Source organism: Emydura macquarii, unplaced genomic scaffold, assembly GCF_026122565.2.
Source record: "Emydura macquarii macquarii isolate MOO-44397 ecotype Brisbane River unplaced genomic scaffold, CSIRO-AGI_Emac_v2 contig_1254, whole genome shotgun sequence".
In the NCBI taxonomy this organism is placed as follows: Eukaryota; Metazoa; Chordata; order Testudines; family Chelidae; genus Emydura; species Emydura macquarii.
Window position 1 is genome coordinate 147,903 of NW_027131391.1, and position 15,584 is coordinate 163,486.

Sequence of the window (15,584 nt, forward strand, 5' to 3'; positions counted from 1 at the left end):
ATGCAGATATAACACTCCAACCACGGGAGGTGGCAGGTAGGATATCAGACATGGGTCTGGTTCTACTTAACATCTTCATCGATGATCTAGAAGAGGGAATAAACAGCATGCTAATGAACTTTGCAGATGAATACACATTGGGAGGAGCTGCGAAGGGTAATGAGAAGAGAGAGAAATTAGACAAAGGGACCAAGAGAGGCTTACAGATATGGACAGAAAATAACAAAGACGGAGATTCACCTTGGTAACATGCAAGCTAATACCTATGGGAAAAGTTATCCACATCAGATGCGCAGGAGGAGGCAGAAACCTGGAAGCAGGGGAGGAAGACCAAGGGTAAGACGGGACCATTAGGTACGAATTTACAGTGTGACATGGCAGCTAAAAGGGCCTGTGCAATCCAGAGTACCATATGCAGACACTGCATGATGGGGACAAGGGAAGGATAGTTTTTCTATACAACTCTGGTGCGACTGCACGTGGAATAGTGCATTTAGTTCTGGACAAATTATCAAAAAGGCGATAAGCAAGTTTAGGGAGGGAGTTTAGAGAAAAACAACAGCAGTGATCACAGTGATGAGGGAAAATGTAAGAGGTTAAATATGTACAGTTTGGCTAAGCCATGACTCGGGCCTCGATCCTACAAGCCATTCCACATGTACAGCCCATGATGCCCACGCAGAGCCCCACTGGCCTAAAGCAAGACGTAACAGATCACACATATATAGAGGGTCCTGGAGGCAGAGGGATTGCCAGAGATGGCAAAAGAGGATGTCATCAGGGCTAAGTGGTGATAGGCTGTCTCTGAGCTCTCTGGGGCAGACGCTGCCTTTATGTTGTTTGTACCATGTCTAGTACAATGGGACTGTAACAAGAATGAGATCTACCAGCCTAGGGACAAGTGTCCCAAGGGAAGTGGCAGGAGCCCTGTTCAAAATGAAACATTAGTGAATGTATTGTAGGGGCTGGCCGGCACACCAAGGAAGGCGTGGGTCACCAAATCAGGAACTGACACCTCTGACATTTATGGCCCCGATCCTGCAAGTCACAAAGCCTGGGCAGACCCCTGTGCCTGCCCAGAGGACTGTCGACTTGTGTGGCATTCTGTGCAGACAAAGGGGTAGGCCCACATTTACACTGCAGGATTGGGGCCCTATGATATTTAAATAGGGTGGGTGAAATCCTGGGCCACAGGGTGAAACTTCCATTGACTTCAGCTTGGCCAGGATTCCCCCCATATACACAATGTCCATGCAGCTACTGCAGAGCTATGGAGGCTCCATGGGGCACCTCAACTAGCAGCAATGGACCCTTTTCAACCCCTGATTCTCCCCATGTTAAATAGGCCCCATAGCACCATCGGTGACAGGAGTGTCTGGAGAATAACTTCCCCCCAGTCAGCTTTTGCCCTGGCAAGTCTGAGTTCCTTCTTGCTCTTCTTTACAAACCAAAACATCAAGCTGGCTGTGTCATTTCTGCAGCCCGGTGACACATTAAGAACATAAGAGTGGTCATGCCAGATCAGACCAATGGTCCATGTAGGCCAGTATCCTGTCTTCTGACAGGGACCAATGCCAGATCAGAACAGAACAGGTAACCAGCAAATGACCCCTCCATCGCCCAGTCCCAGCTTCTGGCAGACAGAGGCTAGGGATGCTTCAGAGCATGGGTTCGCATCCCTGCCCATCCTGGCTAATAGCCACTGAAGACCCTATCCTCCATGCACTTATCTAGCTCTTTTTTGAACCCCGATATAGTCTTGGCCTTCACACCATCCTGTGGCAAGGAGTTCCACAGGCCGGCTGTGCCTTGTGCAGAGAAATGCTTCCTTTTGTTCAGGCTAAAGCCGCTGCCTATTCATGTCCTGTCTTGGGTGGCTCCTGGTTCTTGCGTTGGAGCAGCAAATCACGCTGCCTTCTTTGCTCTCTCCCCCCGCCCTGGTCTCACAGCCGGCGCTCAGACCCCCCCCCCCCCCCAGCTGTCTCTTTTCCAGGCTGTGTCAAGCCCTCCTCACAGGGCAGCAGCTCTTCCACCCCCTCTTCTGGGCCTTCCCCGGTCCCCATCGGGATCTTCGGAGACGGGGCGAATTTTAATTCGGTCATTGCTCATTGCTGCCCCCCCCCCCCCCGGTGTAAAGCTGTGGCGGGGGGAGGGGCTGCCCCCTGCGCCGAAGGGGTTAATGCAGCAGTGGGCCTGACTCCAGCCGGGCTCCCGGGATTCCGCCCCCCGCCACCCCACGTGACGGCGCGGAGCGGTGTCACTTCAGCCCCGAACCCTGTAATTCGAAGAGGGAGAACAAAAGGCAGGAGCGCGAGCGCCTATAAAAGGGGCGGCGGGACCCCCCCTGCCCTATGTCTGCGCCCGGCAGCGCCCGGCTCCCTCCAGCCCCGCGCGCGCGCCTCCCGTCTGCCGCAGCCTGCGCTCGTGCCGGCGGGGAGCGGGTCCGGCATGGCTCGGGCGCCGCGCTCTGCCGCCGCCCTGCTCGCCGCCTTCCTCCTGCCCTGGCTGCTGCGGTGCCCGGCGCTGCCCGCCTCGCGGGGGTCCCGCCGACACAAGAGCCTGGTGAGTGCAGTCCGGGGGGGCGGGGAGCCTCTCTCCCGGGCCAGCCCCGCTTGCAGGCTGGTCTTCCCGACCCCTGCCCCTGCGCCTGGGTCGCACTCACATCTCTCGCCTTCCTGCACCGCGCACGCCGCCCTTCTCCCCCCTCTCGCCTGCGGGGGTGGATGGGTGGATGGAGCGGAGCGGAGCGGACGGGCGGACAGATGGCCAGGGCTCCCGCTGGGGCGGACCGTGGGCCGGTTTGCAGCGCGATCACACGCCGCTGTACAAAGGCGCGTTGCTTCCCCAAGTGACTGGAGCTGCTGCTTAGTTTAACCCCTCGGCTTGTTTACACGCCTGCCGGCTCGGGGGGGATCCCGCGCCCTCCTGGAGCTGGAGTCAGACCGTAACTGGGAGCATGTCACCGTCCCCCCCGGGCCGCTTGTGTTTGCTTTGCTCCCGGTGTCCCTCTGTCCCCCCGGCAGATGTCCATGTTCTTTATAAACCCGTACAGCACTGCCTTGTGTGCAGGCACTTCTCGGTAGGAATCGGCAGTTGCTGCCCATGGGGGCATTTCCTTAGCAAACCCCTCCCTGCCCCGGCTCCAAACAAGAACTTGGAAACTTTGTGTTGGGGTTTTTTTTTCTGCTTGGGAAACAAACCCGCCTCTCTCTCTCTCTCTCTCTCCCCTCCCCCCTCTTCTGCCCCCCCTCTCCCAGTGAAGCACCAGTTGTCCCCCAGCAGCAGATGCATCTTTGTTGTCGAGCTGGCCGGTTTCTCTAGTGTCAGCTGCCTTCTGCTTTGTTGCAGGGCAGTACAATCTGCGGGCTGGCTTTCTGCATGCCAGGGTGTATTTTTAAAATGTGCACTCTTGGGGGGGGAGATTACTGTAATTACTGTTTACAAAATGAAGAGGGATCCTTCCCCTCTTCTCTTTAAAGGGACAGCGGCATTCATCGCCTGCTACTAATGCATCCCTCACGCTGCGATGGCAGTTCCAGATGAAAGCGAGAAATGCTGAGGGGATTCAAGACTAAATAGATGAATAAAACGTGCAGGCAGGGGGGAAGCAGCAGGACTCTCCCTCCCGGACATGCCTGCCAACTTCTAGCACCTGGGATGGGACTAGTAGCTATCGGAGGTGCTGACGCCGGGGTGGGAGAGACGTTTGGGGGACTGGAGAGTGCTGTCTGCGCTGGTGTAATCGGGTTATTATCTGCATGTGCTTTTCTGCTGCACAAACTGACGAGAGAGCAATGCCCGGTAGCACCGCTGGGGATTAGTGCAGGTTCTGTGGATGGTTTTATTATCAAGCTCTGTCATCTGAGAAGTTTATAACTTGGCTGTTAAATCTGCTGTGGGCTGGAGCTTGGCTTAAACGTTCTTGGCCTACGAAACGCTTTTATTATTCAAAACAAAATGTCATTGAACTCATCCCAGCTGTGCTTCCATGGAAAGTAAGGCAGAGCACATGCTGAATGGAGAGGGATTTCTTTGCACATCCCCAGCTATGTTACAGCTTCACTCCCTCCACCCCTACATTTAGCAACTGGTTGATCTGTAGCTCTGCCAATAAACCAGTGAGTAATTCACAAATCTGGAGCCCCCCCTTCTTCCTGCAGAGACACGAACTGGCATGGGAGGAAGGGGGACAGGGGGAGAGGTCTTAAGCCACCCCATGCTGTCGCTACATAAAGAAACTCCAGGAATCACCATTCTTGAATGGACCAACAGTGCATCTTATCTGGGTCCTGTGGCCAACAGGGGCAGGCACATGCTGGATGCTTTGTAGGAAGGCAATGCCAGCCTATAGTGTCCTGTGTAAATTAAGGTCCCCATATAACTCTGCCCAGCTGAGACTAGTGTCCCCACCCGCACACACTCCTTTATACCCAGGACCCTCACTCGCTGCTGTCAAGGGACCAGAGTGCAAAGATTGCTGAGGCTCATACAAACTAGCCAGCGCTGTAAGGAGAAGGGAGGAAAAGAGAGCTGGGGCATTGTGTTGGTAAAACAGAAACCCCATACCAAATCAGACCAATGGTCCATCTTGTTCAGTGTCCCGTACCAGATGCTTCAGAGGATGGTATACCATTCCCCTAAGGGAGTGAGTGCAGTCCCCTGGCCATGAGGAAAGCTTCTCCATAGCCCTAGGCAGTCAGCTGTTAGTTTATATGATTCTGAATCATGACTGCTAACTACCCTGCTATAGCAAGAGTGACTGGATGATATCCATATTATTCCTAACCGATGTCTGACTCTACACCTTTTCAGCCTCCTAATAAGCATTTGGTTCAAGAGCTTCTTATGGCAGAGAGTTCCACTGGTTGCGTTAATGGTGTATCATGCAAAAATGAATTTCTTTTCATCAGTTTCTAAAGGGACACAGGCAATTTGGTTTTTTTAATCATCTGATATTTAAAAAAAAAAAAAAATTCTGATGGAGCGCCCTCACAGTAGCCAATAGTGTGCCCTTTCCACAAGGGATTTTCTGATCTGCTAATGTCTATAAGGATCTTTCCAGCAAGTGAGAAACTACCGATGCAATGCAAACAGTTAAACTAATTGTACAGGAGGTGCTCTCAAATATACCAAATTAAAAAGCTAAAATAATAGACACTTCTTTCCCCCACTAACATCTTTCAGTCATCCTAGGTGTTACTTGTAACCAGTCGGTCCAGAATTTCAGAGAACTCTGATTTTTCAAGTTGGTGTCCATTTAAATTTAATTGGATGCCTGCTTATTCTTGTATTAAAGCAAGGTTGCCTGGGATTTATGGATTGACCTTCTCTAGTCCATTCTTTATTATATACCTCTGCCATGTCAACTCAGATTCATTTCCTCTGAAACGAAATAGTCCTAATATTTGTAGCCTTGCCCCACATGGAAATCTGTCCATGCCTCTGCTCATCGTGACTGTTCTTTTCTTGGCCCTTTTGCTCGCTGTGGCTGGATGGGAAGGGAGCAGGGAAACTGAGCAGGCAGGAGATGCTGCAGGCAGCTGGGGGGTCAGTGAACAGCACTCTTACTGGAGTTCTCAGGTATTTAGTAGAGGTCAGTGGAGTTGTTAGTGGAGCTGTCAGCTGATTGGTGGTGAACCTGAGCCTCTTGGTCGGAGGCCTGATGAGTTGGCATAGTTAACATTGACCTGAGAACCTCTCTAGATGGGGGGGGAAAAATCCCTTCATTGCACCCAGACAATGTTAAACATACTGTAATATGGAGCGAGGGGGTGCTAGATTTCTTCCTGACCTCAGCAGGTCAGCTTCAGTCCTGAAGCATGAGGTTTGATAGCTGTTGATACACCAACGCTTAGCGTTAGGGTGCTCAAGGGCTAAGGCTTGTTACAAGGTAAAACTGAGTGGCAGAAACTAAGAGATCCTGGAGCTCTCAGAGCTCTGGTCAAGAGAGTTCAGCTGTTATGTTAGCACCCGAGGAAACTGAGAAATAGAGCAAAAGCCAAACTATCTGCAGCGGCTCTTGTGAAACCCCCAGAACTAAGATCACTAATTCTCAGGGCAGGGCACACCCAGACCAAATGGAGCACCTGGAGATGGCCTGGCTCAGGCCCCCTCTGAGAATTAACGTCAATGCATTTCACTGAGAAACTAGCCATGGGGAAACTTGGTGGCCTCATGCCTAGTTGACTGGTGTAATCCAGTCATATGTCATTTCCTGGAACTCTCTCCTCTCCAGATCCAGCAATCCTACCTGGAATGTACTGTGCTTTCTTACAGATGCATGGCATGCAGCTCTCTGGGCCAGGAGCAGAGGGGGTGACGTTAGGAGGAATAGCTTGGCCCAGGCAGGCTCCTTCCTCCCCACACAGACAAAGTTTATACAAAGAGGTTGAAATATGCTGTTTGTTTTCACTCTTTAAATATTGAAATGAGTGTTCAGGATAATTTAGACATGTTTATCCTCCCCTTCAGCAAGGAATCAAGAGCACATGTAAACATTTACTCTCCTGTTGGTGTAGGCTTTGGTAGTGTCCACCTTCTCCCTCACACACACACACACACACACACACACACACACACACACACACCCCCCCCTAGCAAACTCTAGTTCTTGAAGGCTTTGTGTTAGCACCTAGGCTCTAGCAGAGTGGACAGGAGGGGAGGGCCTGGGGGTGTCAGAAGAGAAAGAAGGAGTACAAGCAAATGAGTGTTTCCAGGTGCTGTGCCCCATGCTCCGAATCACATCTGCTGTTATACCGGGAAGGATAAAAATTACAGCAAAGGCCATCAAGCCTCATGCTTCTGGGCATGACCATGTTGTCAGCTGGGGTCAAAAGAAATCCCTTACCATCCTCTGCCCTCATCTCCCTGTAATTGAAGTGGCGTAAGGAGAGTGGCTGGTTTCCTTTGACAATGCTGGCAGGAAGGGAGGACTCCCCGAACGCTCAGAGCTGTGGGGCTGATGAGCAACAAAGAACGGTATTCAAATCTGATGGGCTTATTCTAGCCTCATTGGCCTATGCTCTGAACTAGACTGGAAACGTCACAAGAACAAGCTCTCTCTTGAGGTTCAGGTTCTATCCCACTCTAGCCTGCGCAGTGAGAATGGTTGGGCTCGTGACTTCTGGGTATTTGGGCTGTGGGTGTGGCTTAAACCAGGAAGCAGAAGGCACATGGAAATGAAAGAGTCACCTGCGCATTTCCAAACTTCAGAAAAGCTTCAGTTTGAGTTTGGCTCACATTTAGAGAGAAGACTGAGGCCAAAGGCATTCAAGTGCTGCAGACACCCCTAGCTGCTTAGGCTACTGAGGAACAGATGGGACAGGTGGTGTCTAGGGAGGACAAATGGTGGATTCCCTGGAGAACCCATCAAAGGGCTTTGCTCTGTCGAGAATAAATGAGAGAATAATCAGACTTGGATAGAGCCTGTGGAGTTCTCAGGCTGTTGCTGTGTGCAGAGGTCCCAGGGCTTGTTTATTACTTGCGTTTCCAGCCTGCACTCTGACGCACCACCTTTGTGGGTGTGTGTGCAGACGTCCGATTGTTAATCAGCTCAGCGGTATGACATACCTGCTGTGCTCCATGGTGTGTCCATGCTGAAAAGGCCATGCAAGGGTGAAATAGAGGCGTGTGTCTTTCAGGAAGACATTCTGCAATCACTGTAGATTTATAGAAATCTTGAGCCCTCACAGTTGCAGCTCGCTTCATTCCATCCTCTCAGTAGCCTGAGGATCTCCACATGTGGACCAGGGAGTCTGCACATGCTCAAAGGTCAGAAGTCCTTGCCCCAAGTGGGTTCTGCCCTGTAAGTAGGGGGATCCTGGTCCCTGGCCTGGGCAGGCATATCCTCCCCATAGATCAGGGGTGCTGGTCCTTGGCCCAACTGGTGTTTTACCCCCATAGGTTGGGGGGTGTCAGTCCTTGGCTCAGGCTGACACATGCCTCTCATAAGTGGGAGGGTCCCTGCACATGTGGCCCCATAGGTCAGTGGGTCCCAGTCACTGGCATGTGCTGACAGCTGAGGCACATTTTAGCTTTGACCTGACAACACACACACAAAATAACCCTGCTGTGACTGGACTGTGCTAAATCCCAGAGAGGATTCCTTAGTTTCAAGGGGATTCCTGTTTAATCAGACTTGGGGATCTTGAGATCTTTGGCTAGCCAGACCTCCTGGGGTTTATCTCCTTGTACCTTGTGCCTCTGGTAGTCATGAGGCTTTCGCTGCATTGCCTGCTCAGGAAAAGTGCCATTGACGGACCACAGCCTTAAACTATCATGTAACAAAAAACGGCTGCTAATGAAAATAACCCCAAAGTGTTTATTAATTCACCCCCCCTCTTTGCATCAGCTCGGGCCCTCGCACTGGCTCTTTGGGCATAAACATTTGCAGTTCTCAGTGTTTCATGTTCCTTCTTGCTTAGGAAAAATAAACATTTTCTTTCTTTGTTGCCAACAACAACCACCACCAAATAAACCGGAAACAGAGTCTGGTCCCAGGGAGATTGCACTTGATGATTCCAAAGGAAAAGAATGGCAGGAGAGGAGCCTTGGTCTGTGTGTACAAGGAGCTCAGTTCCCACATCTTCTGCTTTAGCCCACCTGACTTCAAATTCCTGATGGCTTTCTCGTCATGCTGCTCAGAATTCAGCCCAGCATACCAGAGAGCACGGACTGGTCCTGTGACGGGAGCACTCTGTCTGTGTATGTGCAAATAGTTAATAGATTCAGTGCCTGAAGATGGCACTTGGGAATATGCATAATTCCGTGTTTTGTAAGATCAATAAAACATCTTGTGCTTGCTTCCTTTGTACAGCTCTTTACATCAGCTCTGAACATCTGGCCGCAGAGATAGCAGAGTGCCATGCACAGAAAACTAGCAGGGGCTGGACTACATCACGCCATAATGGTCCCTTCCAGCCATGAAATGACTAATCCCCTAGTAGCATTAGCACCTCAGAGCGTGGATTCTGGTCCATCGCCTAGTGTCTGAGATGTCCTGATTCAGTGTGGAACTGTCTCTCTCTCTCTGAGGAAGCAGAACTTTACTGCTAAACCGCAACGCTAGCAGCACTTTGGCATCCAAACCTGCTCTGGGTTAAAGGAGAGGCTTGATGTACACAGGGGAAAGGTGATCTATGCTACCAAATAAGAGCATTCTTCTTTTGAATCAAGGCCGGTGCTGCCACACCTCTCTGGGAGCAAGGGGTGCAGACCTCCCCCCACCCCAAAGAATGAGGAGGAGGCTCCTGTCCTGGAGAACCACAGAGACAAGAACCTGGGCACAGATGGCAGCAACTTCTTACCCAACGGCATTGGAAATAGCTTTACTGGCGAGTGATGTAAAGAGAAGGGGATCTTTCCCTTCCCCTGCAGGTGGAGCTGAGAGAGGGAGGAGGGAGTGATCAGAAGTACAGGGCCCTGGGGTGCAGACTGTTTGTTTGATAGGATGATGTCTCTGCCGGTGAAGGTTCACCCCGCGAGTGGTCAGAGTATCCGTATGATCGGTCAAGGCAGCCGCAAACACTGTGACAGCACAGACCTCTTGGAACAAGAGAAATGGGCGGGATGGGAACGAGAATGCCTCTGCTCCGACAGCGAAAGGAGTGGCAGGAAAGGCCTGGGGCGCTTTAATGGTTTCCAGGGCAATGTCACAGGAAGCTCTCGGAGAGCGGCTATGGTTCTGATTCCCAAGTTCCAAAGTGCCTCTCCATTTTAGGAGAACAGGTGGTCTGGGCCTTTGGGAAGGGATCAGTGAACTGCAATGCTCTTGTGGCCACTGGCAGCTGAGCAGCATCTGTGCCATGAAGCCTGTCAGAAGAGGAGTGAAATGATCGAGGGAGCTGCTTTGAACTGCTCATCCCTGAGCACTGAGCTCTCGGTGCTCCACATAGGTACTTACGAGCAGCATGACACGAAGGGACTGGAAAAGGGCAAATACAGTCACAGTACCTAGCGATGAAAAGGGGAATATGGACAACCCAGGGAAATATAGACCAATCAGCTTAATGTAGGTCCTCAGACAGATAATGGAGCAAATACTTAAACAATCTATTTGTAACTACCTTGAAGAAAATGATGTGATAAGTAACAGTCAGCAGGGATTTGTCAAGAACAAACCATGTTAAACCAGCCTAAAATTCATCTTTGAGAGGGTACCAAGATACAGTGGAAGCCGCAGATGTGATCTATTTCAACTTTAGTAAGGCTTTTGATACTATCTCACGTGACCATCTCATAAACAAACTAAAGAAGTATAGCTTAGAATCTACTATAAGATGGGTGCACAGAAAGGCATATCGAGTGGAACCCTGCAGAGATCTGTCCTGGGTCTGATTCTATATCTTCCTAAATGATTTGGTTAATGGAAGAGAGAGTACACCTATAAAGTTTGCAGACGATATCAAGCTGGGGGCGGTTGCAAGCCCTTTGGAGGACAGGATTCAAATTCAAAATTTTGACAATTGGAGAAATGGTCTGAAATAAATAGGATGACATTCAACAAGGACAAATGCAAAGTACTACACTTAGGAAGGAATAATTAACTGCAATATGGGAAATGCCTGTCTAGGAAGGAGAGAGAAGGTGGGTGAGGTAATATCTTTCATTGGACCAACTTTTTTTTGGTGAGAGAGACAAGTATTCGAGCTTATACCGAATGAGCTCTTCTTCAGGTCTGGGAAACGTATTCCAAGTGTCACCACTAAATACAAGATGGAACAGATTGCTTAGCATAAGTAGTTAACACATCTTTCAAGGGACCATTCAAGGTGAAGCAGCCTATTAACATCCCTCTAGTCATAGGGAGGAAAAGAGGGAGGGGAAGCAGATGGGATTGGAGGGTTGCTAATAGGATACAGATTGTTGTAATAAGCCAGGGGCAGCCAGCCGCATGCGGCTCTTTTACAGTTAGTGTGGCTTGGGGTATCCCCTATGCCCCCTTCCCCATTCTCCACCTACCAGAATGGGGTGGAGAGCTCGGAGTTTCTGCTCTGCAGCAGGGTGGTGGGGCTAGAGGATTCTGCCCAGCAGGAAGGAAGGTCTTGGGGGGACAGTAAGTTTGGCCACCCCTGCAATAAGCCATAAATCCAGTGTCTTTGTTTGGTCCATGATCTTTAGTGTCTAGCAAAGTTATGAATTCAAGCTCCCAGGTTCATCTTCTGGAAGTGTGGGGCAGGTTCCCTTTGAGGATGAGGACTGAGAGGTCAGATACAGAGTGATCACTTTGTGAGAAGTGTTCACACACAGTTGATGGGGTGTTTTTGTCTTATCTTTTTCCTGTGGGAGTTCAGTTGAGAGTGTAGTGATTGTCTGGTTTCACCCACAAAATTGCTATTGGGACATTTAGTGCCCTGGATGAGGTACACCACCACATGGTGTGATAGGCATGTGTAGGACCCATGGATCTTGACAAGTGTGTTACAGGGGGTGTTGATCATTGTAGCAGTGGAGATATGTGTAGCTCGAAAGCTTCTCTCTTTTACCAACAGAAGTCAGTTCAATAAAAGATATCACCTCACCCGCTTTGTCTCTCTAATATACCACAACAACACTGCCTAAGAAGGAGTACTGGAGAAAAGGATCTGGGACTATAGTGGATCACAAACTAAATAAGAGTCAACAATGTAATACTGTTGGAAAAAAAGCGAACATCATTCTGAGATGTATTAGCAGAAGTGTTGTAAGCAAGACACAAGAAGTGATTCTTCTATTGTACTCAGCGCCGAGAAGGCCTCAGCTGGAATATTGTGCTCACTTCTGGACACCACACTTTGGGGAAGATGAGGAAAAAGTGGAGCAAGTCCAGAGGAGAACAACAAAATGATTAATGGTCTAGAAAACATGACCTGTGAAGAAAGGTTGAAAACTGTGTTTGGTCTGGAGAAGAAAAGACTGAAGGGGGCATAATAGTCTTTTAAGTACATAAAAGGTTGGTATCAAGAAGAGGGTGATGCATTGTTCTTCTTAACCACCGAGGACAAGATAAGAAGTAATGGGCTTAGATTGCAGCAAGGGAGAATTAGGTTAGACATTAAGGAAAAACTCTCAGGGCAGCTAAGCACTGGTGGAACAAATTACCTGAGGAGGTTGAGGGATCTCCATCATTGGAAGTTTTAAAGAATAGGTTAGATGGACACCTATCAGGGATGGTCTAGATCAGTGGTTCTCAACTTATTTAGCACTGTTGGCCACATATGCAGCTCTGTGTTACGTGGGCTGCATCCACACAATATATATTCTACCTGTATGGTCCTGAGGATGTCATGTGGGCCACAACTGTGTGCTGATTGGGCTGTAAGTGGCCCACAGGCCATGGGTTGAGAACCACTGTCTAGATAATACTTAGTCCTGCCTCAGTGCAGGGGACTGGACAAGATGACCTATTGAGGTCCCTTCCAGTCCTACATTTCTGTGATTGTCTGGGACAAGACACTGGGCATGCTCCCCAATGTCAGGAAGCGAATCCATGTCGCAAAGGCCAGGAGAGCTCTCAGGTTCCTTAGAGGAGGGTGAGTCACTTTTTCACCTAGAATGTAGGATCCCAGATGTAATGGAGAGGAGAGGGAGAAACCAACCGAGTCTGTTCCCCTGCAGAGCAGGATAGAGCCCAGCACTAGGGGTGTATCCAATATTAAACTGATCTAAGCCAGGATTGCAGCATAGTTAGTTCCTCCCAGCTGGCTGGGAACAAGGCTGCTAGTATGTTTATTATCTGTATTGTGCTGGCACCTGGGAGCCTCTGTTATGGCCCAGGACTCCATTGTGCTAGGCGCTGTATGAACCCAGAACAAAACAATGGACCTGCCCAGTGAGCTCACAGTCTAAGCAGAAGACCAGAGACACCTGGTGGAGACAGACAGGCCGGCGGGGGAGCACAAGGAAACCATGAGAGGGTGTTGGTCAGCAGGACGGACAGTGGACTCTGCACACCAGCAGCCTCATTGTTGTCAAGTTTTCTGCTGACAGAAAATGTCCTGCTTTCCTGCTGCGCCTGGGTCTCTGTGGCTGGGCTGCCCTGTTTGCAGCCTCCTCCCAGACAGGGCCTTTGGCTTTCTGTGCAGAATGCCGTGAGCTCCATGGACCTGGGAGCCAGCTCCGGGACAATGGCCCTGCCCCTGACTGGAGAAGTTAAAGGTCCATCTTATCTCCCCAATGTGGACGGGACACTGCCTGGGGAGCCTGGCTGCTCTCTGTGGCCTCAGCAGCCTGAAGTGAGGTCTGCCAAGTTCTGAGAAGTGCCAGTGTGCATGTGGCCATGCGGGGCCTGCAAAGCCTGGGAAAAGGGAGCAGGCAATCCGTTCCTTGCGGCGGTGTCTGCGCTCCCTGGGATCAGACCTCGCCCTCTCTCATTCCAGGCTGGAGTTTCACAGTCAGCTGCCTGGTGGGAATCTGTTCGTTTTTCAGAGGTGACCCTGCCAGTGTCCCCAGGGCTTTTGCCAGTGGAGATATAGTTGAACAGTCACCCAACCTCCATACTGTGACTCCTTTGCCTCTTTTCTTTGGCTGGGAGACACCAGTTTGTAAACCCCAGATAATGAATAGCCCCTTCCGAGCGGGCTATTGTCTGTGCTCCATGTGATGGCTTGGAAAATCCTATAAAGGCCCATGAGAATTAGCTGTGTAAATCCTCCCTCCATGTCCTGAGCAGGACAGACTCCTAAGACCACCCTACAGTGAGAAGCAACCTACCCCGTGGGAAGTCAGTGGGACCATGAGTCAGGTCCCTCTGCGAGCAGCCCCCCGGCGGAAACGTGATACTTGCTATCAGGGATTGCTTGGGATGCAAGGAACTCCCTTCACCAGCCTGTGCTAATTTCCATGGCCCCAGGCCCCACCTTCTCAGGTTCCAGGAGCAGCTTTTTGCTCTTCAGCTGTGATGGCTTCTCTTTCCTTTTGGCCCATTGGAATTTTATCTCCCCTGTAGATCGGGGAGGGGGAGGGAAGCCACTGACACTGCTAAGTAGTTAATGCTTTTCTTAGCGAAAGCAAACCTGCCAAGGGAGGCTTTAGCAGCAGCATTCCAGCCACAGTGCTCACTCCTAATGGCACTGCAGGTCAGGAGGAGTGATCAGGCTTTACAGACATGGCAACTCAATATCAACAGCCAGGACTTCCTCCCTGCCCCAGCTCCCCTGCGCAAAGCAAGCCCGGAGCCCCACGCTGCATGGCACGTGATTGCAGTGCAGTAAGGGATGGAATCCAACATCAACAAGCAAGGCATGTTGTCTGAGCCACTTCTCCCCACTGTGGAGGCTCAAGGACAGGGATGTGTCTCAGGAAACCGAGTGACTAGGCCCATGGAGATGTGTCCAGCCAAGTAGGTTTAAATCTCTGGCTAGAAAAGTCTCCTTGGCAAGTGGTGTCAGTCTGTCAGCCAGCCCCTCGGAAGCTTTGCCTGTCTGGGTGTGTCTACATCAGCGGTTTCCAGGGAATTTCCTAGGATTGTGCTAGCGCTCAGGCAGCTCCAGCGGTGGCACTAGTGATGGGAGGGTTAGGGACAGATTGGCTGTTGCCCTGAAGTCTGTTTGCACCCTCTGTGCCGGTGCATTGGGTATCAACCTGCCCAACACAAGGGGCCCACATACCATGTGCAGAGTCAACCCTGTCAACTCCGTGCTGCTCTCCTGGCATCCCTCCCTCAGCGGTGAAGGGCGCTCTGAGGCGTGGCAGAGATGCACAGGAGACATGCTGGGACGGGGGCAGAGCAGGGGCATGGCTGGGGGCGGGCCCAGAGATTCAGTGGCTCTGTGTAGCTGCAGTGGCCCATTGCAACAGGGGCACAAGTTAGCCGAACTAGCCCTGAAATAGGCGAGGCACAACCCCCTCCCCTCTGTCCCTGGGCCAGCACCAAAGTGCATCTGGCCCATAGTGTAGACAGGGCACAAATGTTTCTATCACCACACGGCTCAGGGCAGGATGATCCTTTGCCCAGCCTCCACCAGCACTTGCACCAGAGGAGCTAACACTGAGAGACCCACCAGCAATGCCTGGGCAGACCAGGGGGGAGGGTCCTGATACTTCTAAGGTAAAAAACAAGCAGGAGGGAAAATTTCCTCCCAGGCCTTCTCTGTACACAAGCCCAATTGGATAAAACTCCGTTGCGGGTTCTCTTGAATCTAACCCACCCAGGACTGCACATGCACAACGCTGCCAACTGGCCTGAAGTCACGAGGGACCTGAGGCCAGAGCCCACTCCCCACCCACCACAGGGCTCATCTCTGTTGTGCCGCATCCACTGACTCCCCCTTTGCACCAGTCCTGGGCCCCTCCTGGGCCTGCGGAATGCAGCCCCCTCCACCTCTACCAGGCGGCGCAGGGCCTGCCCCGGCGGTGAGCACCCTTGTCTGCACAGTGCCTGACAAGGAGAGAGCCCCGTCAGTCTGGGATTGCCCTGGAGCTGTCTCAGGTGCAGGTAAACAGAGCAGCCCCGCTGATCTACAGACAGGTTTCCCGAGTGTGGGATGCCGGCCAGGACACCAGGCTGATCGACTGCTCTCGTTAAAAGTGCCGCTGAGTCCTCAGCATGCCTCTAGCTGAGCAGCGCAGTGATACGTTGAAGGCTGGGCTTGTTCCCAGCCTTGCAG

General features: G+C 51.2%; 1 protein-coding gene across 1 annotated transcript in view; it reads left to right on the top strand.

The window, feature by feature from the left end:
• The first annotated feature begins 2,281 nt into the window (after window positions 1-2,281).
• Window positions 2,282-15,584, top strand: part of MMP11 (matrix metallopeptidase 11) — a 33,171-nt gene continuing 19,868 nt past the window's right edge. The window contains exon 1 of the mRNA XM_067550270.1: window positions 2,282-2,562. Coding sequence (XP_067406371.1) covers window positions 2,449-2,562 — 114 coding nt within the window. The 5' untranslated portion in view covers window positions 2,282-2,448. The remainder of the gene's footprint in view (window positions 2,563-15,584) is intronic.